This window comes from Hemiscyllium ocellatum, chromosome 31 (assembly GCF_020745735.1).
Source record: "Hemiscyllium ocellatum isolate sHemOce1 chromosome 31, sHemOce1.pat.X.cur, whole genome shotgun sequence".
Taxonomy (NCBI): domain Eukaryota; kingdom Metazoa; phylum Chordata; class Chondrichthyes; order Orectolobiformes; family Hemiscylliidae; genus Hemiscyllium; species Hemiscyllium ocellatum.
Window position 1 is genome coordinate 27,582,730 of NC_083431.1, and position 25,101 is coordinate 27,607,830.

A 25,101-nucleotide genomic window follows, 5' to 3' on the forward strand; every position below is an offset into this window, starting at 1 on the left:
GAATGGCAGGTGCAAAAAACGGAAAGCAATTCCCTGTTGTGTTGCACTGTAAAGGAAATAACAGTTTCACCTTAGTTGCACCTGAGTTGGGTTTGCTTGATATTGTTATCGGTTGACCCCCAGTAGGCAGTGATCCATTAACCTTTGACTGCAAAGAAACTACATACAACTGCTACTTTTAAAACAATAAGGGAAACATCAAAAACAATGGCAAGCACTAGTAAAACTGGGGAAATGGACCAAATTTCATCTCTTGAAAGTTACCAAAATATGATGTGAATGCTCATAACTAGCGATGTAATTTTCCTGACCTGAGTAAATCCCATTGGTTTTTGCAGCTTTATCAACAAGGACGTTTATGCCAACTTGGTGGTGAATTCTGTGAGCTTGAGGTGTTTGCCAAGGTACTTAGAGCATCAGACAAAAGGTAGGAATGCTCGTTTTTCTGTTCATGGTAAAGGTTTTTAGTATAATTTGAATTTGGTATGCCCAGCGAACTGTGTGCAGATTTTGGATCTGAAGGCAACTGCCAAGTAATAGGATTCTAACCTGAAGTTTGGCAATATAGAATTGCCCCCAGTGTTATTTTCTAACCTATTTTTCCAAAAAATGCCATGTTCTTAAAATTGGTTTCAAAATGTTTTAAACTAAACAGTCATTTTCTGACTTTGAAGAATATTAACAAATTAGAGTTTTGGTCTGTACTTTTGTTTTACCGCCTTCTATAGGTCTGTTTCATACTTTTTTTAAACTGTTATTTTCAATCTGCTTTAATTGTGTTTTCCTGAAAATTGTGTTTTTTTTTCTTTCTTTCAGGACCACTTGACTTTTCTTTTTCTTATGTAATAGGTTAAGCAACACTTGTAGACATTTCTTTGTACTTTGAAAAAAAACGACTCTAGCTCTCTTCCCATCTCACATCGATTGCTAGAACATTTTTTTAAAAAAAGCCCCACTCTTTACCAAACCCCTCTGCGCTTTCCTTCTGCCATCCCCTAGTTATTCCCTACACCTTTGCAACCGGCAAGTGAAGAACTGGCTGCTCCTTTTGGACTTAATAGCCAGTTCCTGGATGTAGATTTGCTCACTGAGCAGGAAGGTTCATTTTTGAGACGTTTCATCACCATAGTAGATTACGACATCTTCAGTAAGCCTCCGGACGAAGCACTGCTGATGACTGCTGCTTTCTATTTATATGTTTGGGTTGGTGATGTCATTTTCTGGTGTGATCTCATTTCCTACGGCGATGTCATTTCCGGTTCCTACTCTGTTCCCTCGGTATCATGGTAGCCCACAAACCCATCAACAGGCTAAAACGGCAGCTAATGAACTTGAAAGATCCTATACAGCCAACAAGGAAAACTAATGTCATTTACAAAATACTGTGCATGGACTGTAACAAACACCACATTGGACAAACAGACAGAAAACTAGCCACCAGGATACACGAATATCAACTAGCCACAAAACGACATGACCCCCCTCTCAGTAATATCCTTATGTACAGGTGAGGAAGGACACCACTTCGCATGGGACAACACATTCATCCTAGGACAAGCCAAACAAAGGAATTGGGAATTCCAAGAAGCATGGCATTCTAATTGAAATTCTATCAACAAACACATTGACTTGGACCCAATTTACCCTGCTGAGAAAAAGAGCAGGAAATGACATCACCAACACAAAGAAACCCAAACATATGAATAGAAAGCAGGAACCAACAGCAGTGCTTCGTCTGGAGGCTCACTGAAGATGTTGCCAACTATGGTGACGAAACGTCTGAACATGAACCTTTTTAGCTTAGCGAGCAAACCTGCATCAAGAACCTGAACGTGAGCTACAAATTTTCTCAAAACTAGCCGGTTCCTTTTATTCTGAGACTCCCCTTTAGTTCTGGACACTCCAGTTAAGTGAAATAGTCTCGAGTTGTACTTCTCTGTTAAACCCATTGAGGATTTTATAAAATTTCAATGTGTTTAATTTGTTCTGAACTCTTGATAACATTGGCCCATTCTGTTCTGTTTCTCCCTATGACTTTGCATTAGTCAGTTACCACCTAGTTTTGTATTGTTTTTTCAGCCAATTTGAGGTCAGTGTTGAATTTAGTGTTATATTTGTTTAATGTAATTCTTTGTACCTGGAGTTCATGCAGAAAAAAATCTTCAACTGAAGTCAGTCAATGATAACACTTTTGTTCACTTATCTGAGGGAGATTTTCATTTCTGGTATATAATATGCTCAGGTTTAGGAGTCTTTTTAAAATCTTAATGGGGATAGTGGGGGAGGAAAGTATCTGTTCTCTATGAACATTTTTATTTGTAGGGAGTGCAGTAAATAGTTTGTTAAGCAGATCCTTTCAGCTGACAAAATATAGATTAAATTTGCCCTGTTATCATGATGTTTGACATTATCAAAATAATCCAGCAGAGACTTGCCTGGCTTCAGTAAATTCTTGAAGATCAACCTAAAGAAACTATGACGTGAAGGAAATAATATATTAAGGGAAAGAAACTGGTGAACAGACATTCCCAATTGCAGTTAAGTGTAGCGCTTTGAAATGTGGTTAGCACCAATTATGAACAGCAAAGAATTGAATGTTTGTTCTTCGATTTGCAGTATATCTTCTTTGTACAAAAATGGTTGTGCATGGAATTATAATCCTGGATGAGGAAACATTTCTGCCAGTGGACTCCACATTCAAATTACTTTTAACCAAATTATTTAGATCAATATTATGCATTGTCTGTTCTGTGGAGGGGAAGAAAGTCAATAATATTCGGGAGGGCAAACAGGTTAAGGGATGATGCTAAGACAGGCAGGAACTTGGAAAGTACTGAAGCTCAGATGGACTATGGTGTACCTATTCAAAGATTTCTGAAAGTAGCAAGCTTCTGGATAAAATGGTTAAGGAGACATACCTGAGGCACAGCATACAAAAGCAAGGAGTTTTGCCAGAACTGTATAAAGTCCTGGTTTGACCACAACTGAAGTACATTTTGGGTCACTGCATCATCAGAAGGATATGATCTTTGGGCTTGTGGGGACACAGTATAAATTTACCAAAATGCTGCTGGAACTGAGAGGGTCATAGCCATGGGCTATGGTTGCAGCTGCAAAGTTGAGAAAGGACCTGTTAGAGGTGTATGAGATTTTGAGGGGCATGGATAGGAAAACACATGGCATTAGATGAGGTCAGTAATTGAGGAACAGTAGAGGTAGAAAGCAAACAGGAGAATTGTTTTCATTCAGAGTGATGGGAGTTTGGAACTCACTACCTACAAAGTGATTGATTAGAAACACTTGTAACATTCAAACAGTATCTAGATATTCATGAGTGTTGCCATAGCCTCCACGGGCTTCATGTAGATTGGCATGGACATGATGGGCTGAATATACTACGGTCGTTCTTCAGTATAATTGGATAATAGAAAACGGAAGTATTTAATATTTCTCTGACTAGAGAAATTGGTGCCATCTACTAAGTTAGTTGTGTTACGATTAGAGTGGTGCTGGAAAAGCACAGCAGGTCAGGCAGCATCAGAGGAGCAGGGAAATTGACATTTCAGGGAGGAGCCCTTCATCGGGAATGAGGTTGGAAGCCTTGGGGGTGGAGAGATAAATGGAAGGTAGTGGGGCTGGGGAGAAGGTGATAGGGTGGAGCAGATAGATGGGAAAGAAGATTGACAGGTGGGACAGGTCATGATGGTGGTGCTGAGCTGGCCGGTATGTAGGGTCTAGGTCGATGTCTCTGTTGATCGAATTTGTGGATGAGTGCCATGCCTCTAGGAATTCCCTGGCTGTTCTCTGTTTGGCCTGCCCTATAATAGTGGTGTTGTCCCAAACAACGTGAATTCGATTGGGACAACACCACTATTATAGGGCAGGCCAAACAGAGAACAGCCAGGGAATTCCTAGAATTTGTGGATGAGTGCCATGCCTCTATCAACAGAGACATCGACCTAGACCCTATATACTGGCCACTGCAGCGGACAGCAACTGACAACCGGAAGCGGCAGAGACAAACCACTATAAATGCCGGAGGAATCAGCACAGAAGCGCTTCACAGGAGGCTCCCAAGCACTGAAGATGTCACCTAGAAAGGGGACGAAGGGGGATCCAAGATGGCGGCGACCCAGCAAGACTGAGTCCACAGTGCTCTACCCAAAACTTGGGAAAAGTGGGCTATCCACCCCCACCACACTCACTAAACCATTTATAATAGTTGTTAACCTTAAATAGTTACCTATTAGTACATTTAAATAGTCTAATACTAGCTGGAAAATGAGTAAAGGGAAGGGAACAGGCGGCTCTAAGAAAGCAGGGACCCCTCCCCCACCCTCTCCCTCTTCATCTGCAACAAAGGTGTCTTCAGCTACTTCAGGAGATTTACCAATGAAGATGAGCTTTGAGGAGATGTTTGCCAGGTGGGAGGCGAAGATTGATGCTTTTATCGATGAGTCTCGGCAGTGCTTCTCTGCTCTGCCGAGACTCAATCAGCCGAGCTGCAGAAGCAGGGCAGAGACATTCAGGAATTGGAGTGCCGAGTCAGAGAGGTGGAGTCGAAGGCCGCAGCCTCAGAGACTGGGATAAAATCAACAGCCGACCACATCCGTTTTCTCGAGAATCGAGTCCAGAACCTAGAAAACCACATTGATGACCTCGAAAATCGATGTCGTAGAAAAAATATTCGGTTGTTGGGCCTGCCCGAGCAGGAAGAGGGAGGTCAGCTGACAGCATTCTTAGAGCATTGGCTGCCACAACTTTTAAATCTGCATAATGGATCAGGCCAGGTAAGGGTAGAATGGGCCTACCGGGTCACAGTACGTGGGCCCGGCTCAACCCAGCGCCCACGCCCGGTCCTGTTCCAGCTGCAGAGCTATAGGGAGAGGCAGATGCTCCTGGAAGCCTCAAGAAATCTGGGAAAAGATCCCCAAGCTATGACCCACAAAGGATCCAGGATCATGCTGTTCCAGGACTTCTCCCCAGCTTTGGTCCGAAAGAGGAAGGCATTCGATGAGGCGAAGAAGCGTTTAAGGGACTTAAATATCCAGTACTCCTTACGATATCCAGCGACGCTACGCCTTAGCCACGAAGGATCCATATATAACTTCGGATCACCGGAGAAGGCTAAGGAATTCTTGGACTCTCTTAAATAAACTGTAAGAGATTGTGGACGCTGGTCTGCCTTTCCCATTATTTTGGTTTACATCCCTTCATCTTTTCTTATCTTTCCCCCTATGTGTGTATGTATATATATATATGTTGGGGCGTTTGGTTAATGTTGATGGGGAGAGGTGGTTACCTTATTCTATTTTACTTCTGTTTTTAGGAGTGGGGTTGTTTTTCTTTCCCCTGTTATTTTGTGGCATTATATTTAAGTATTACATGTTGAGATTGTAATCTTATAGTTATATATGGTATTAATATTCCCAAATATATTTAGATGTGGGTGGGGGTGGGGTGTTCACTGTTAACTCTAGCTTTATATTATATTTGAATTCTCCTCATTTTATTGAGGAACACCTGGATCAAGGGTGGGGCACTGGTTGGAAGAGGGTAAGATAGACTGTGGGAGAGGAAGTGATGCTCCCTGGGAACAAGGGAGAAAATCTCCAATTCGGAATGTTTTATATTTTTTATACTTAGAAAGAGTTTTTTGTTATATTGTTTTGAGTGTATCAGAGAATCTTTACTTTTGTAAATCTTGTATGCTCCATGCTCGGGATGTTCTAGATAGGGTTTCCCCTCCCGAGGGGTCTCGGATCTGTCCAGATGATTATGGCTGAACAGTCGGTTAAGTGGTGCACCTGGAATGTCAGGGGGAGTAATTCGCCAGTTAAAAGGAAGAAAATATTATCAAATCTTAAGAAGGAGAGAGTTGATATAGCTCTCCTACAGGAGACACACCTGTCGGATAAAGAACACTTAAAATTACGACAGGGCGGATTTGATCAGGCCTTTTTTTCCTCTTTTAATTCAAAAAGCAGGGGAGTCGTTTTCCTTGTCCGGAAGAACTTCCCTTTGAAAATTCTAAATCAGATAAAAGACGAATCTGGACGATATATTTTGATTAAAGCCCTCATAAATGGAGGGGAATATGGGATCTTAAATGTATACTGCCCCCCGGCACACCCCTTTAAATTCATAACGGAAGCTTTTTCAGAACTGATGGCCTTTGGTGCCCGTCATACAATTATAGGGGGAGACTTTAATTGTATTATGGATCCGGAAATAGACTGGATTCCCAAGAGTGCCGCTGGAGTATCTCCCAGATCTAGACAACTGGCGGACCTGAATAAAGAATTAGGATTGGTAGATGTATGGGAGATGTCTCCATCCACAGGGTAGAGATTTTTCTTTCTACTCTAATCCACATAAATGTCACACAAGAATTAATATGTTTTTTGCCCCATCGATTTTTCTAAACTCTATAGCAACCTGTAAAATAGGTACTATAGCAATCTCTGACCATGCCGCTGTATACATGGAAACTAAGGTAAAGAACAATGGGACATCTGCTCGGCATTGGCGTATGGACCCCTTCCTGATAAAAGATAGCAAATTTTTAAAGTACTTCTCCCAAGAACTTAAAACTTTTTTAGAAATTAATACTGGTACGGCTAGCAATCCGTCAATGATGTGGGAGACCATCAAAGCTTATGCACGAGGTTTGATCATCTCCTATTCAGCGACCCAGAGGAAAATGAAGGGAGAGCAACAGCGTCTGCTCGAAGCTCGCCTAAAAGCAGCCGAAACAGCATACGCTGATAGACCTTCTATCACAAAATTGCAGAGGATTACAGCTCTTAGGACAGCTTTAAACACCGTGCTTACTCAAACGGCTAAAAGGGAAATATTATTTGCGAAACAAAGATTATATGAATATGGCGACAAACCGGGTAGATACTTAGCATTTCTTGCAAAGAAAAAGAAAGCCCCTCAAACTATTCCGACCATCAAGGAAAGTACAGGTACCCTGACTCATGATCATAAAAAGCTCAATGCGACCTTTAAAGAATTTTATTCTGAACTATATAGATCGCAGGATTGTGAAGATAGGATTAGGAGGATGCAGTCATTTTTTAAAAATTTGACCTTCCTGGGCCTGACTCTGGAACAGGTGTCGGCCCTAAATACCCCTTTAACAGTCCAAGAAATACTTGAGGCAATTAGGCAACTTCAGAGCGGAAAAGCACCGGGCCCGGATGGTTTTCAAGCTGAATTCTATAAAGAATTTACAGGAATATTGGTTGACCCACTTATGGATATGTATAATTTTGCACATAGTCAGGTCTGTCTCCCGCCCATGCTGAAAGAAGCAAATATTTCTCTTATCCTCAAAAAAGGAAAAGACCCAGAAGATTGTGCATCTTACAGACCAATATCCTTACTAAATGTAGACTTTAAAATTCTCTCAAAAATGTTAGCACTAAGACTAGAAAGGGTACTGCCATATATTATAAAGGAGGACCAGACGGGATTTATTAAGGGCCGCAGATCATCCAATAATATCAGAAGGGTCTTGAATATGATCCAAGCCTGTCATCAGGGAAAGATACCAGGAGTAGTAATTTCATTGGATGCGGAAAAGGCATTTGATAGGGTTGAATGGTCATATTTATTTTACACATTGGAAAGGTTTGGCGTTGGACAGGTGTTTACCAAATGGGTTTCAACATTGTATAATGACCCCAAAGCAGCTGTTATTACTAATGGATTAAGATCGGATGGCTTCAGTGTGGGTAGGGGCTGCCGTCAAGGATGTCCTCTCTCACCATTGTTGTTTACACTGATAATCGAACCATTAGCAGAAGCCATCCGGACTGATCCTAATATAACGGCCCCGAGGATTGGTACAGGTAAACACAAAATTACCCTCTATGCAGATGACGTTCTCTTATTCCTCAGTAATCCTTTAATGTCAGTGCCTCGTCTAATTCAAGTTATTAATACATTTAGTGCATTCTCAGGCTATAAAATTAATTTTTCAAAATCGGAAGCCATGCCAATGGGTGGTCTGGCTATGATACCCCACTTAATGGACGGATCCCCTTTTCCCTTCCATTGGTCCCTGGAGGGCTTCTGAAATTTAGGTATTTTTATCACGCCAGTATTTGATCAGCTGTATAGGGCTAATTTTGTACAATTAATGGAAAGGATAAGGCAGGATCTCCAGCGATGGAGAGACCTTCCGATTTCCTGGCTAGGGAGAATAGCATTAATTAAAATGAATGTTCTGCCCCGTCTCTTATATCCTATGAGAATGCTCCCGCTGATGCTGCCAAGGCTAGCCCTACGTAAATTATATGGCTGGTTGGGCTCCTTTATTTGGAACCATAGACGGCCCCTTATTAAGCTGAAGAAGCTACAGCTTCCACAGGCAAGGGGAGGACTGGACTTCCCAGACTTTAGGAAATATCAGTTAAGCTCCCTACTAAGTTACACAGCTGATTGGGTTTCATCTGATCCATAATCAATTTGGCTGGATATCGAAGCCTCCCAAGTAAAATACCCACTTATTAACCTTTTATTTTCAGATAAGAGGAAAATCATTACAGACCACTGTAAAAATCCCATAATATTAAACACAATTAAGGCCTGGAATATAATGCGGCAAAATGAGGGTAACTCACATAAAACATCCCCCCATGCACCAATAGTAGGCACATGGGGATTCCAACCGGGGATTACAGATGCCACCTTTAAACTCTGGAGATCCAGGGGCATCTCATGCTTAGGGGACCTATTTTAAAGATGGGATCCTGATGTCCTTTGAGCAGCTGCGTCTGAAATTCGGAATACCTAATGGGGATCTCTTTCGATACTTCCAAGTTCGAGATTATATACAGAGGAAGACTACATTAATAGATAGTCTTTATAAATCAGACAGAGAACGTAATGTCTTACGACCAGTGGGGGCATCCTCCGTTAGTACTATATACCATTTGCTACATGGAGTCTCAGGAGACATGGATGACCTGCTTAAAACATGGGAGCAGGACTTGGGGCTAGAAATCTCTTGAGGATATGTGGAATGACATTTGGGAAAATGCTAGAAGAATTGCTATCTGTAACAGAACTCAGGCTATCCAACTAAAGATACTTCATAGGGCCCATATAGCTCTGGCTCGACTGGCAAAATTTAAGGCAGGAGCATCTCCAATGTGTCCTAAATGCAAAATAGAGGTGGGTACTCTTGTACATTGTCTGTGGACTTGTCAGAAAATCCGCAGATACTGGACTAAAGTGGCAAATACCCTGACAGAAATTTTAGGAATGGAAATTAGGGTGGACCCTGTATCTCTCCTTTTGGGCTTTTCGAACCTCTCATCTCTGGATATGCATGGGAAGAGACTATTTTCTATTCTCTCTTTCTGTGCAAGGAAAAATATTTTGGTGAACTGGGTGGCTGAGGGCCCCCCTGGACTTTCAAATTGGCACAGATTAATTAGGGAATATATCCCCCTTGACTTCCTCACAAATATGGTGCACCGAAAGACTGAATTATTTTATAAAATATGGCAGCCCTTTTTGAATTATATAAATGCAGATATTTCGGCTATCCTAACAAGGGCTTTTATTTAGTGAAGATTTCAGACCGGGCTGCTCCGGGGCCCCTTGGGAGAGGAATCCCGCGCGAATACGGGTTTTATTATATTTGATGTTTATACATTCCGAGCATGTAAGAGACTTAGGTATACACTCTGGTTAGTTATAGGTTAGATTAGTAGAAAGTTGAGTTTTTTTTTCTTTCTTTTTTTTCGTTTTTTTTTTCTTTTTTTGTTTTCTTTCTTTCTCTTTTCTTTGTTAAATTATGACTATTGTATATATGATTTAATTGTACATCAACGTTTGTATTTGAGAGTTTTGTTTATTTTTGTAAATTTGCAAAAATGTTAAATTTCAATAAAAATATCTACAAAAAAAAAGAAAGGGGACGAAACGTTTGCAATAAAAACTCCCAGCTCGGCGAACAGAACCACAACAATTTTTAGTTGTCCTTTTGTGTTTAAACTTTTCTCTGACGGAACTGTCACTTGGGGTCTCTTTTTTTCTTTCTTTTGCATGCTTGCATTCAGTTTACTCTGTCACCAACCTGACTCGCTTTCTGTGATTGGAGGAAGTAGAGGTCACACTTCCTATTGCCACTGCTTTGTTGTGCAACCTGCAGAACTCTTTCCGACATTTCTTCCTGTACCAACCTCAAGGCACAGGAATACTGGATGTTCTCACCTTCATCTTGTGTGAGGCGTTGTGTAAAAGGCGAGAGAAGGTGCTTGAAATGAATGGGGTGGAAGGAGTGGCTTCACTGAGACTTCTGGCAACATGGCAACGCTATAAAATGTGGGAATTAAAGTAGGCCTTTTTTTGATCCTCAACTCCACTTTCCTACTTTTCCCTTTTAACCCTCTACACTCTTACTAATGAATCTGTCTCAGGCTTGCTTACTTACTCCGCCTCCTGGTAATTCCTCCTCTTGTTTTAAAGAAGTAACTCCTTACTCTGAGATTATGCATTTCCAAGTGCTATGCTGTTATGTCCTTTATAATACTCTTGTCATTTTCCCAATGACAAATGTCAAGCTAACTGACCTGATTTTGTTTTTCTCCCTTTTTGAATTAAGGATGTTACATTGGCAGTTTCCCAGTCTTCTGGGATTTTTCAAGTATCTAAACATTTTTGGAAGATTGTTATCAGTGTATCCACTATTTAGAGTCACAGTCATAGAGATGTACAGCATGGAAACCGACCCTTCGGTCCAACATGTCCATGCAGACCAGATATCCCAACCCAATCTAGTCTCACCTGCCAGCACCCGGCCCATATCCCTCCAAACCCTTCCTATTCATATACCCATCCAAATGCCTCTTAATGTCGCAATTGTGCTAGCCTCCACCACTTCCTCTGGCAGCTCATTCCATGCATGTACACCCTTTGTGTGAAAAAGTTGCCTCTCTGGTCTCTTTTATATCTTTTCTCCTCTCACCCTAAACCTATGCCTTCTGGTTCTGGACTCCCCGACCTCAGGGAAAAGACTTTGTCTATTTATCCTATCCGTGCCCCTCATAATTTTGTAAACCTCTATAAGGTCACCCCTCAGCCTCTGACGCTCTAGGGAAAACAGCCCCAGCCTGTTCAGCCTCTCCCTGTAGCTCAGATCCTCCAACCCTGGCAACATCCTTATAAATCTTTTCTGAACTCTTTCACCTTTCACAACATCTTTCTGATAGGAAGGAGACCAGAACTGCACGTAATATTCCAACAGTGGCCTAACCAATGTCCTGTACAGCTGCAACATGACCTACCAACTCCTGTACTCAATACTCTGACCAATAAAGGAAAGCATACCAAACGCCATCTTCACTATCCTATCTACCTGCGACTCCACTTTCAAGGAGCTATGAACCTGCACTACAAGGTCCCTTTGTTCAGCAACACTCCCAAGGACCTTAGCAGGACTTGTATACTTAATGTTAAGATTTGCTTTCCCAAAATGCAGCACCTCGCATTTATCTGAATTAAACTCCATCTGCCACGTCTCAGCCCATTGGCCCATCTGGTCCAGATCCTTTTGTAATCTGAGGTAACCTTCTTTGCTGTCCACTACACCTCCAATTTTGGTGTCATCTGCAAACTTACTAACTGTACCTCTTATGCTCGCATCCAAATCATTTATGTAAATGACAAAACGTAGAGGACCCAGCACCCGATCCTGTGGCACTCCACTGGTCACAGGCCTCCAGTCTGAAAAACAACCCTCCACCACCACCGTCTATCTTCTACCTTTGAGTCAGTTCTGTATCCAAATGGCTAGTTCTCCCTGTATTCCGTGAGATCTAACCTTTGCTAATCAGTCTCCCATGGGGAACCTTGTCGAACGCCTTACTGAAGTCCATATAGATCACATCTACTGCTCTGTCCTCGTCAATCTTCTTTGTTACTTCTTCAAAAAACTCAATCAAGTTTGAGACATAATTTCCCACGCACAAAGCCATGTTGACCATCCCGAATCAGTCCTTGCCTTTCCGAATACATGTACGTGCTGTCCATCAGGACTCCCTCCAATAACTTGCCCACCAGCAAGGTCAGGCTCACCAGTCTATAGTTCCCTGGCTTGTCTTTACCGCCCTTAAACAGTGGCACCACATTTGCCAACCTCCAGTTTTCCGGAACCTCACCTATGACTATTGATGATACAAATATCTCAGCAAGAGGCCCAGTAATCACTTCTGTAGCTTCCCAGAGTTCTCAGGTACACCTGATCAGGTCCTGGGGATTTATCCACCTTTAACCGTTTCAAGACATCCAGCACTTCCTCCTCTGTAATCTGGAAATTTTGCATGATGTCACCATCTATTTCTCTACAGTCTATATCTTCCATATCCTTTTCCACAGTAAATACTGATGCAAAATATTCATTTAGTATCTCCCCCATTTTCTGTGGCTCCACACAAAGGCCGCCTTGCTGATCTTTGAGGGGCCCTATTCTCTCCCTAGTTACCTTTTTGTCCTTTTAATACATTTGTAAAAACCCTTTGGATTCTCCTTAATTCTATTTGCCAAAGCTATCTCATGTTCTCATTTTGCCCTCCTGATTTCCCTCTTAAGTATACTCCTACTTTCTTTATACTCTAAGGATTCACTCGATCTATCCTGTCTGAACCTGACATGCTTCCTTCTTTTTCTTAACCAAACTCAATTTCTTTAGTCATCCAGCATTCCCTGCACCTACCAGCCTTCCCTTTCACCCTGACAGGAATATACTTTCTCTGGGTTCTTATTATCTCATTTCTGAAGGCTTCCCATTTTCCAGCCGTCCCATTACCCATTTCTCCCTCCAATGATCTTTCGAAAGTTCTTGCCTAATACCGTCAAAATTGGCCTTACTCTAATTTAGAACTTCAACTTTTAGATCTGGTCTAACTTTTTCCCTCACTCTTCTAAAACGAATAAAATTATGGTCGCTCCCCCCAAAGTACTCCCCCACTGACACCTCAGTCACCTGCCCTGCCTTATTTTCCAAGAGTAGGTCAAGTTTTGTATCTCCTCTAGTAGGTACATCCACATACTGAATCAGAAAATTGTCTTGTATGCACTTAAGAAATTCCTCTCCATCTAAACCTTTAACACTCTGGCAGTCCCAGTTGATGTTTGGAAAGTTAAAATCCCCTACCATAACCACCCTTTTTTTTTTACAGATAGCTGAGATCTCCTTGCAAGTTTGTTTCTCAATTTCCCTCTGACTATTGGGGGGGTTCTATAATGCAATCCCAATAATGTGATCATCCCTTTCTTATTTCTCAGTTCCACCCAAATAACTTTCTTGGATGTATTTCTGGGAATATCCTCCCTCAGCATAGCTGTAATGCTATTCCTTATCAAAAATGCAACTCCCACTCCTCTCTTGCCTCCCGTTCTATCCTTCCTGTAGCATTTGTATCCTGGAACATTACGCCGCCAGTCCTGCCCATCCCTGAGCCATGTTTCCGTAATTGCTATAATTTCCCATGTTCCTAACCATGTCCTGAGTTCATCTGCCTTCCTTGTTAGGCCCCTTGCATTGAAATAAATGCAGTTTAATTTATTAGTTCTACCTTGTCCCTGCCTGCCCTGACTGTTTGTTTGACTCACTTCTGTTCTCAGCTCTATCCGTCTCCGATCGATCTCTTTCTTCACTATCTCCCTGGGTCCCACCACCTCACCTTACTAGTTTAAATCCTCCCAAGCAGTTCTAGCAAATTTCCCTGCCAGTATATTGTTCCCTTCCAATTTAGGTGCAATCCGTCCTTCCACCCTAAAAGCAATTCCAATGATCCAAAAATGTGAATCCTTCTCCCATACACCAGGTCCTCAGCCATGCATTCATCTGCTGTATCCTCCTACTCCTGCCCTTACTAGCTCGTAGCACTGGGAGTAATCCAGATATTACTACCCTTGAGGACCTCCTTTTTAACTTTGTGCCTAACTCTTTCTCTAATCTCCCTTCAGAGTCTTGACCTTTTCCGTTTCTATATCATTGGTTCCAATGTGGACAGTGACCTCCTGCTGGCCCCTTTCCCACGTGAAAACATTCTGCACCCTCTCTGAGACATCCTTGATCTTGGCACCAGAGAAACCACACACCATTCTGCCTTTTCTCTGCTGGCCACAGCAACATCTGTCTGTACCTCGGACTACAGAATCCCCTAACACAGTTGATCTCTTGGAAGCCGACATACCCCTCGTTGTATTAGAGCCAGTCTCAATTCCAGAAACTTGGGTGTTCGTGCTACGTTCCCCTGAGAATCCATCACCCCCTACATTTTCCAAAACAGCATCCTGTTTGAAATAGATATATCCACAAAAGACTCCTGCCCTCTCTCGCCCTTCCTGGAGTTAACACATCTATATGACTGTATCTCAGACTCCCCCATAACTGCCATCCATCACATACTGTTGCTGTTGCAAATTCCTCATCGCTTCTATCTGTCTCTCCACCCGATCCACTCGATCTGAGCAGATTCATATCCAGAAGCATCTATGGTAGATATAATCCGCAGTAACCCTTAAATTCTCTTTAAACTCCCACATCTGACAAGAAGTACATATCACTGAAAAGACCATTTTTGCTCTTTCACAATCTACAGACCCAGAAAATAACACTATTCCTCTACAGACACTGCCCCAGGTTAAATTAATAGCTATGGCTTATGTTTTGAGTTCAATCAAGAGACTTGTCTCCAAAAACACACAATCAAGAAAGAATCCACTATACTCACTACTGCAGCCTTTCTCTTGGACAGACTGAAAACAACAATTAACTTATCTGATTCTGTGCTGTGAACTTTGCCCAACAGTTCCTCCAAGATTAGTTGTGAATTTCACTGTTAATTTTCCCAGATGCACTACGATGTCCAGCGATACACTAATTCAAACAGCAAAGACAGTAACTGTGCAGGTTTGCTCTCTCGCTCGCTCGTTCTCTCTTCTCTTCCCACCCCCCTCTCCCTGCACTGTCCAAGTGCTTCCTTTGTCTGCTCTTCTCCCTTTTAAACTGGTGTTACTTTGACTTTTTTTCCAAAGTTCCAAAACAATGCAACAGCATATAAAACAGTAATTGCTGCTCCTGGAATTCGAGGAAATCACCTCCAACACCTAAAATACCTCAAAAAAAAAGGAGCAGCTCTTACAGCCAGAAATTTTCCCCGTCCTCCATCTCTGATTTCTGCCAATACTGTCTTTATTATCGAAAAGTGCAACTCAAGTCTAGGAACTTGGGTAATTCTTTAGCCCCATTTAGAGATTAGCCTTTAACCCCATTAATTTCCCTATGTTTTTCTAACAAGCATTGTATTTATTTTCCTCCTCCTCTTGGAGGTAGTGAACTAAAATAGGGTCACAGTGGGAAAGAGTTTGCACAGCTGTGCCATAGTCCTTTGCTTTGTTTCATGTGTGTATAATCCGACAAGGTTATATTCTCTCAATATGGGCAACAGGCTGTATCACATGGATGGATGGATGGACTGATGGACTTTGTTCCACCCATATTAAAAGGCCTGGCAGGAATTGGACTTGACTATAAACTATAATAAGTGCTACTAGAATCCAGTAGCAGGGGGGAGGGGCTGGAAAGGGAGGTTATTTGAAATTAGAGAACCTGGTGTTGAGTCCTTCGGGTTGTAGGCTGCCCAGGTGGAAGCTAAGGTGTTTTCCTCCAGTTTACGGTGTGGTTGGTTGTGGCAATGGAGGAGGCCAAGGATAGTCATGTCAGAAAGGGAGTGGGATTGGGAGGTCACCGCCCATTTTAATTCGCCTTCCCACTTCCTACAGCCTGGAGGACTGAACACTGAGTTCTCCAAGTTCAAGTAACCTCCCTCTCCATCTCCTGACTCACCCTCCTCACACACCTATGTCTACTTCACCACCCTGCCTCCACCACGATCTTTATCAGCAGCCCCCCTACACCCACCCTGAGCCCTGAAGAAGGGTTACACCCAAAACATTGAGTTCTCCACCTCCTGATGCTGCCTGGCTTGCTGTGTTCTTCCAGCCTCTTGCCTGTCTACTTTGGATTCCAACATCTACAATTGTTTTTGTCTCGAACAAAAAAAAATGCCAGACCCTGTGTCTTTGGATGCATGTGCCCTTGAATGTAGTACAGTACAAAGATGCATCATACTGCATTACTCTTTCTAATGAACAAAGGTGAAGTCATATTTTAGTTGTAATTTTGTCTATACAGCTCTTGTGCACACTAAAATGATTGCTGCTAAGTTTCTTTAGAGGAATTGTGTCTTAAATTTGCTTTTAGATCCAGCTTTAGCAGTGTGCATTTTTTTTTAAACCATTCTGCATTTCTGGGTTGAGACTATTGTGCTGCTGAAAAACTGATAACAACAGTCTCTAGTATGGCTTGTGGCTGCAGAATGATCCATTGTTCCACTGGATGTTGTTGTTCTTATTATAAATTCCTTTCATTAGTCATTCCAGTTTAACTAAATATTTAAACTTCATGCACAGTTGCAGAATATAGGCCTCTGAACAGAAGTAGGCCATGCATCCTTTTTAATCATAAGAGTCCTACAGCACAGAGACAGGCCCTTTGGCCCAAAGTGGTTCATGCCAACCAAAATGTCTGTCCAAGCTAACCTTGTTTGTTGTGGTTCTGTTTGCCGAGCTGGAAGTTTTTGTTGCAAACGTTTCGTTCCCTGGCTAGGGAACATCAGTGCTATTGGAGCCTCCTGTGAAGCGCTGCTTTGATGTTTCTTCCGGTATTTATAGTGGTTTGTTCTTGCCGCTTCCGGGTGTCAGTTTCAGCTGTAGTAGTTTGTATGTGGGGTCCAGGTCGATGTGTCTGTTGATGGATGTTCTTGCCGTTTCCGGGTGGCAGTTTCAGCTGTAGTGGTTTGTATATGGAAAAGAGGAAGAGGAACACCTATACAAGGTATTCGCCAAAAACGGATACCCACGCAACTTTATCACCAGATGCCTAAGAGATAGACCACGGAACGAGGACATGCCACAACCAAAAGGACTAGCCATACTACCATACGTCAGGAGCGTCTCAGAACTGACAGCCAGACTACTGCGACCCTTAGGACTCAACAGCACACAAGCCAACTTCCACACTCAGACAACAACTCACTAGAACAAAGGACCCAATACCCAACATGAGCCAAACTAACGTAGTTTACAAAATACCATGCAAGGACTGCACAAAACACTATATAGGACAAACAGGAAGACAGCTAACAATCCGCATCCATGAACATCAGCTAGCCACAAAACGACACGACCAGCTATCCCTAGTAGCCATACACTCCGACAACCAGGAACATGAATTTGACTGGGAAAACACTACCATCATAGGACAAGCCAGACAGAGAACAGCCAGGGAATTCCTAGAGGCATGGCATTCATCCACAAACTCCATTAACAGACACATAGACCTGGACCCCACATACAAACTACTACAGCTGAAACTGACACCCGGAAGCGGCAAGAACAAACCACTATAAATACCGGAAGAAACATCAAAGCAGCGCTTCACAGGAGGCTCCAATAGCACTGATGATGTTCCCTAGCCAGGGAACGAAACGTTTGCAGCAAAAACTTCCAGCTCGGCGAACAGAACCACAACAACGGACACCCGAGCTACAAATCTTCAACCAGACTCTAACCTTGTTTCCCTGCACTTGGCCTATGTCCTTTATATTCCTTTCCTATCCATGCATTTGTCCCAATGTCTTTTAAATGATGATATGCTCCTGCCTCAACCACGTCTGCTGGCAGCTCATTTCATATGCATAACCGCCCCCACTACTCTTTCTCCTCCAATCTTAAACTGATGCCCTCTGGTACTCTTGTCTTCTTCCCAGAGTTGGAGAATAGAGTGCATTCACCCTATCTATGCCACTCATGTTCTTGTACACTTCTATAATGACACCCCTCAGTCTCCTACGCTCTAAAGAAAAAAGGTCCTAGCTTGACCAACCTCTTTCTATAATTGAGTCCAGAAATCATCCTTATATTAAACACCATTTGCCATTTCTTGGCCAACTTCCCCAGCTGATCAAGGTCCTACTGCAATTTCTGATAACCTCCTCACTGTCCACAGTGCCACCTATTTTAGTGTCATCTGCAAACTTACTAATCATGCCTTGTACATTTTCATCCAAATCATTGATAAAGATAACAAACAGCAATGGGCTCAGCACCAACCTCTGAGGCATTCCACTAGTTGCAGACCTCCGGACCGACAAGCATCCTTCCACTATTATCCTCTGCTTCCAAACATCAGGCCAATTGTGCATCCAATTTGCCAGCTCCCTCTGTATTCCATGTGATTTAATCTTCCAGAGCAGTGTACCATGTGGAACCTTATCAAAGACCGTACTGAAATCCATATAGACTATGTCTGTCACCTTGGCCTTGTCAACCTTCCTGGCCACTTCATCAAAAAAACTCTCAAAAATTTTGAGAGGCATGATCTCTCACTCACAAAGCCATGCCGATTACTTTTAATCAAACCCTTCTTTCCAAATACATATATGTATTATCTCTCAGAATCTTCTCAAGTAACTTATCCACCACAGATGTTAAGCTTAGTAGTCTATAGTTCCCAGGCTTTTCTTTACACCTGTTCTTTAGTAATATAAAGGACAAAAGAGAAGCAATAGTGGGCATTGGGTTGCTGGAAAATGACGCTGGAGAGATAGTCATGGGGAACAAGGAAATGGCTGAGGAAGTGAATAATTACTTCCTGTCAGTCTTCACTAGAGGACACAAATAATATCCCAAAAATTCAAGAGAGTGAGGGAGCAGAACTGAGAATGATGGCCATCACTTGAGAAGGTGCTAGAAAAACTGAATGGCCTGAAGATGGATAAATTCAGGAATCAGGAAGGGTCCCAGGGGACTAGGAAATAGTTAATGTGACACCCCTGTTTTAAAAAGAGAGTAAGGCAAAAGATGGAAAATTACAGACTGATTAGCCTAACCTCTGTCGTGAGTAAGATCCTGGAATCTCAGGATGAGATTTATGAATACGTGGAAGTGTATGGTAAAATATGGCAGTCAGCATGGTTTCATCAAGGGGAAGTCATGCCTGACTAATCTTCTAGAATTCTTTGAGCAGTTTAGACCAAGGAGAGCTAATGGATGTGATCCACCTGGACATCAAGAAGACCTTTTTGACAAGGTGTCATACAGGAGGCTATTGAGCAAGATGAGGGTTTATGGTGTGAGAGGCAAGGTGCTAGCGTGGATATAAGCTTAGCTGTCTGGCAGAAAGCAAAGAGTGGGCATTCTTTCTCAGGATGGCAGCCAATGATAAATAGGGTTCTGCAAGGCTCAATGTTGGAACCAAAAATTCTCACTTTATGCAGGAGCGATCTATGTGAAGGAACTGAGGGCATTCTGGCTAAGTTTGCCAACGATACAAAGGTAGGTAGAGTGACTGGTAGCATGGAGGCAGGGAGGCTGCAGAAAGATTTGGAAAGGTTAGGAGAGTGGGCAAAGAGTGGCAGATGGACTACAAATGTGAGAAAGTGTAAGATTATGCATTTTGGTAGGAAGAATAGAGGCTTGGACTATTTCCTAAATGGGGAGTAAATTCAGAAGTCTGAAGTGCAAAGAGACTTGGAAGTTCTAGTCCAGGATTCTCTCAAGGTAACCTTGCAGGTTGAGTCAGTAGTTGGGAAGGCAAATGCACTGATGGCATTTATTTTGAGAGGACTTGAATATAAAAGCAGGGATGTACTTGGGAGGCTCTATGGCTCTGGTCAGACCTCATTTGGAATATTATGTGCTGTTTTGGGCCCCATATCTCCGGAAGGATATATTGGCCTTGGAGTGTGTTCGGAGGAGGTTCACAAGAATGGTCCCAGGAATGAAAAGCTTAACATATGAGGAATGTTTGAGGACTCTGGGTCCATGCTCAATGGAGTTTAGACAGATGAGGTGGGATCTAATTGAATCATACAGAATACGGAATGGTCTGGCAGTAGATATTGGGAAGATGCTTCCATTGGTAGGAAAGACTAGGGACACGAGGAAACAGCCAGAATAAAGGGAAGACCTTTTTAGGACAGAGATAAGGAGAAACTTCTTCAGCCACAGAGTGGTGAATCTATGGAATTCATTTGCACAGAAGGCTGTGGAAGCTAGGTAATTGAGTACACTTAAGACTGAGGTCGGTAGGTTCATGAGTATCAGGGGTTACGGGGAGAAAGTGTGGGAAATGGGGTTGAGCCATGACTTGAATGGTGGAGCAGACTCGATGAGCTGAATGGCCTAATTTCTGCTCCAATGTTTTATAGTCTTCTGGCACCACATTCACTACCCCCTAAGTCTTCTGGGACTTCACCCATGGCTAACGATGATGCAAAAATATCAGCTAGGGCTGCCGCAATTTCTTTTCTAGCCTTTGCAGTGTTCTTGGATATATCTGGTCAGGATCAGGTGATTTATACATTCTAACACATCCAAAACCACCTCCACTGTGATTTGACTGTCTCTAATATATCACCACTAACTTCCCCAAGTACCCAAGTCTTCATGTCTTTCTCCGTGGTAAACACCTATTCATTGAGAACCTCACCCATCTTCTACAGTTCTGCACGTACATGTCCACTTTGGTCCTGAGGGGCCCTATTCTCTTCCTAATCTTTTTTTTCTATAATATATTTGAAGTACCTCTATCATTCAGCAAGATCATCTTTGATCTGTTTGTGGTCGTGATGGGATTTTTTTCAGAACCTTTTTTGGAACCCGCAATTGAAACTAGCTGAGACGCGGGAGGATTCTATTAATTTTAATTTTCTCCGTTTTCATCTTTAAACAACTTTTTCTCTACAAGGCAAGCTAACAGTATCAACATTGTTGTTGGTGGACATAGGCCATGCTACCCAAAAGACCACTATCAAAATAAACTGACAATTTTATTCCGAATATCTACAAGAATAACCTAGATGAATAGTATTGATGTAGTAAACGTTGGCAGTATTGGGTCAGCAGTACGAGGGTAGTTTATTCTGCATCTTGTCTCCAATTTCCGGGGTGTTAATATTGGGTCTCAACTGAGTGTTCTGTACACAAGCCCAACTATTCCTATTTGCCAAATCCGTAAAAACATATTTCCACAGAAGAAATCACAATATTTCATTTAACATAGAAGCTTTCTCCTATTACTTAATACATAAGCATACTATAATACTTTTTTTCACCCTCCTGAACCCATTCTTGATTCCATTTTAAGAGATATATGCTAATGTCTTGCCTAGAATGGTTGAGGAGGGGCCACATTAGCACTTCTGTATTTTAAAAAGAGTCCTTATTGGATTTTATTGGTGATTTGTGTTTATTGTAACTAGTTTTACACTGACCTGAGTGGAAGTGTCCACTCTGTTCTGCCCTGTTGCACTACTTCATAATTTTGAGGACCTCATTTGGGTCATCTGTCCTCTCCAATATTCTGGATCAAAGTGCTCAGTCTTTTCCCCCATGGCTGTATGCTCTTAATTCTGAGAAAGTATTTATTTATAAATCAATTTTGCACTTCCTGCAATGCTTGTAAACTTTTTCGCACTTTTTGTGGAGCCTGGAATTAGGACCTGTGCACAGCAATCAAAGTGTGAGGTAACCACAGGGTCTGTGAATGTTTAAATGATATAACTGCTTTGAAATCTCTCCCAAATTTAATTTTGTTTTATGTATGGTTTTAGTAACCTGGACTGTTTTAACAATTTATGAAAATCCTGCAATCCCATTTTTGATCCACTCCAATTTGCCACTATAAAGTTTAATGCCGCACATACCTAACTTGGAATTTGTTTGCTATGTAATGCCCATTGGAAGTGTATTAATTTTGTCTTGTATTTAGGACAGTTGTCCACTGTATTAATGGCCTGAATAGACTTCATAAAATGCTATTATGTACATAAATTTGTTAATAGCAGTGATGGATTCCTCCCTTCAGAATTCTATAGTCATTAAATTAATTATATACAGAAATTGATTTTATTTTCAGTGGATTTATTTTAAAATGTACATCACTCTCTGCTTAATCAAGCCATTCTCTCTCTCTCTATTAGGCATCTCCTGCATCACTGTTTTCAAGCATTAATGGATCATGGAGTAAAGGTGGCTTCAGTATTGGCCAATTCTTTCAGCAGGCGCTGTTCATATATTGAAGAGTCAGATGCTCATGTGAAAGAAAAAGCAATCCAGTTTGGATTTGTTTTAGGTAAGAACTGTTTTAAAGTTGATTTTGCTTTCTGATCCATTCAAGAATCATCTGAAGGAGAAAATGTATTTTAGACTGTGATACAAGTCATTTGGTGTTGATTTAATCTTCAGGATCTACAATTTTTCTTCCTGTCAGAATAAGATACTGGAATCTGTATAAGTGAAAAAAAAATTGTGTATGTTTATTTAAAGATTAAATAATTGCCAGCTATGTACTGGATATAACTTATTGAAGGGTATAAAATTTACATCCTTTCCACTGAAAAACCTTTTTGAAGATTAAGATTATTCTTGTCCTGTGTATTCCATCGGAAGGGAGGACTGAAGAAAGTAGAATCACTTCAAAATTGACAGCTTACAGGTGTTGCAGCAGTTATTTAAGAAGCTGAATTTTAGGGCTCTTGTGTGCAGTGGCAATTTCCCTCCCTTTGTACAAGGAGGCTTGGGTTCAAGTCACACTTGCTCCAAAGAGATTGATTAGAAAATATAATATGGCAGAATTTTAGTAGAGAGAATTTCAAATAGTGGATTACTTCCAGTTCATCTGAACTAATATAGGTGATCTCTTAATGTCATATGCCAGGCTATACAACATACATCACATGTTTTCATTTTAACAAATTGCAATTTTACACAGTAAAGATTTCCTTCGTACTTTTATCTTAACCCGTTACCTGAACTTGTGTTTTTGTTTGTAGAATTTGGAGTTAATAGAACACACATGGCATGTAGCCAGGAAAAGACTGCTGGCATATTCCCTTTTTTTAAAAAAGACACATTGCCACCCTGACATTGAGTACAGTGTGAGTGCCCATTGTAAGTGGTAAAGACCTGCTGAAGGGATACGGAAAGACGTTTTGTAAGATCTCCGAGCCCATTAAGTAACTGGGTTTTTTATCTTTGTTTCTGATTATTATTTTCCTTTATAGGCTGCAGGTATTATCAAATAATATTGTATCTATTATATTTCATAGATACAGAACAATTTTTTTTGTGTGAGATTTAAGTAACAAAAGCAGTCTGTTAAAATCATAACCTCAATTCAGTTCCTAACTTCATACTTAAATCCAGTTTACTGAAATCCCAAGATGATTTTAATAGTGAAAAATTTTGAACTATCTAATTTAAATTAATACAATATAAATATACAGACTGGAGAGTAGCGAATGTTGTGCCCCTGTTCAAAAAAGGGAATAGGGATAACCCCGGGAATTACAGGCCAGTTAGTCTTACTTCTGTGGTAGGCAAAGTAATGGAAAGGGTACTGAGGGATAAGATTTATGAGTATCTGGAAAGACACTGCTTGATTAGGGACAGCCAGCACGGATTTGTGAAGAGTAGGTCTTGCCTTACAAGTCTTATTGAATTCTTCGAGGAGGTGACCAAGCATGTGGATGAGGGTAGAGCAGTGGATGTAGTGTACATGGATTTTAGTAAGGCATTTGATAAGGTTCCCCATGGTAGGCTTATGCGGAAAGTCAGGAGGCATGGGATAGAGGGAAATTTGGCCAATTGGATAGAAAACTGGCTAACCGGTCGAAGTCAGAGAGTAGTGGTAGATGGTAAATATTCAGCATGGTAATAGTCCATGTTTTTTATAGGTCTCTAACGTTTCTATGAATTGGTTTTGTTTTGCTGGCTGTTCTTGAGTTGCTAGATGTGACCTTGTTGAACTCGCTAGGTACTGGTACTGGTTGTATTCTTCCAGATTCTTCCCCGTTAGATAGTTTTCATTTTAATTGTTGTTCGAGTTTAGTTGCACTTTCTATCTCATTAGGAAGATTTGAGAATCAGTAGCAGACAATGTGTGTACTTTTGAAGTTATCCTGGTGGAGACTGTGTTTATGTCTTTTTTTTTGGAAGTTTATGCCAAAATAAATCCGTTGCCTCTGATATACCTAATATCTGTTATGATTTTTGTTTTTTGTGAAGTGTAGTCTTCTGTTATGTGGAGAAGTAAAATTGCCATAGTCCCAGAGGACCATAGTGCTGCCCTCTCTCTGAAATGAGGGATGATGACTGGTGATGGATTAATCATCCCTCAAGCAAGGGGCAAGTTTTAGAAGGAGAGACCTTCATGGTAACTTCAGCTGGTATAAGAATGCTATTGATGTCACTCTGTGCATCACAAATCAGCTAACTGAGTTAACTGACCTCCAAATGTGGAGAAGTGGGCGAGATTTGGATAGCAATCCTCTATTGTCTTCCTATGTGTAATTCTGGGAAAAACAAATGGAGTTGCAGGTACAAATGTATGTAGGAAGAAATAGCTCGCTGCCTAGTTTGAGTCTCTTCAACACAGACTCATGGCAGTTAGCACTACGTGAGACTCCACCATCTGAGATCAATACTTTTATATAACTCCATATTGCTTATGGTCATATTACCAGAATTGGTTCAATTAGAGTTCTTAACATCATGACCACCTCCAAGGAGAACACTGAACAACTCAGTGTTGTCTTGAACAACTCACTTTTGTCTTGAACAACTCACTTTTGCAAGCCAACCATAGAAAAACAAAAACTGAAAAAATCGCAGATGCTGTAAATCAGAAACAAAAGCAGAAGTTGCTGGAAAAGCTCAGGTTGGCAGCCCCTGTGAAGAGAAGTCAGTTAATGTTTTGGGTCACCCACATAGAAAAGCCTTTATATATACTTGGGTGGATTTTTTTATTCAGGGTAAGTCCTTTCTGAATAGGTTTCATGGCAATATTTTAGAAGTTCCGTCTGTTTAGTGACCAAGCACACAAGTCAGCTGACACCAAATTACTTGAATACTGACTCTTTTGTATAAGATGCATTTAAATGCTGTGCAAAATATCCATTCGTAACTGAGATACAGGGTACATTCTAATATATTATGTTTAATGATTTT

The 25,101-nt window shown here is 41.4% G+C and overlaps 1 protein-coding gene across 1 annotated transcript in view; it reads left to right on the forward strand.

Moving 5' to 3' along the window:
* The window catches only part of appbp2 (amyloid beta precursor protein (cytoplasmic tail) binding protein 2), a 90,099-nt gene that overhangs the window by 35,100 nt on the left and 29,898 nt on the right, over positions 1-25,101 (forward strand). Inside the window, exons 2-3 of the mRNA XM_060848111.1 lie at positions 339-427; positions 22,074-22,225. Of these exons, the coding sequence (XP_060704094.1) occupies positions 339-427; positions 22,074-22,225 (241 nt within the window). The remainder of the gene's footprint in view (positions 1-338; positions 428-22,073; positions 22,226-25,101) is intronic.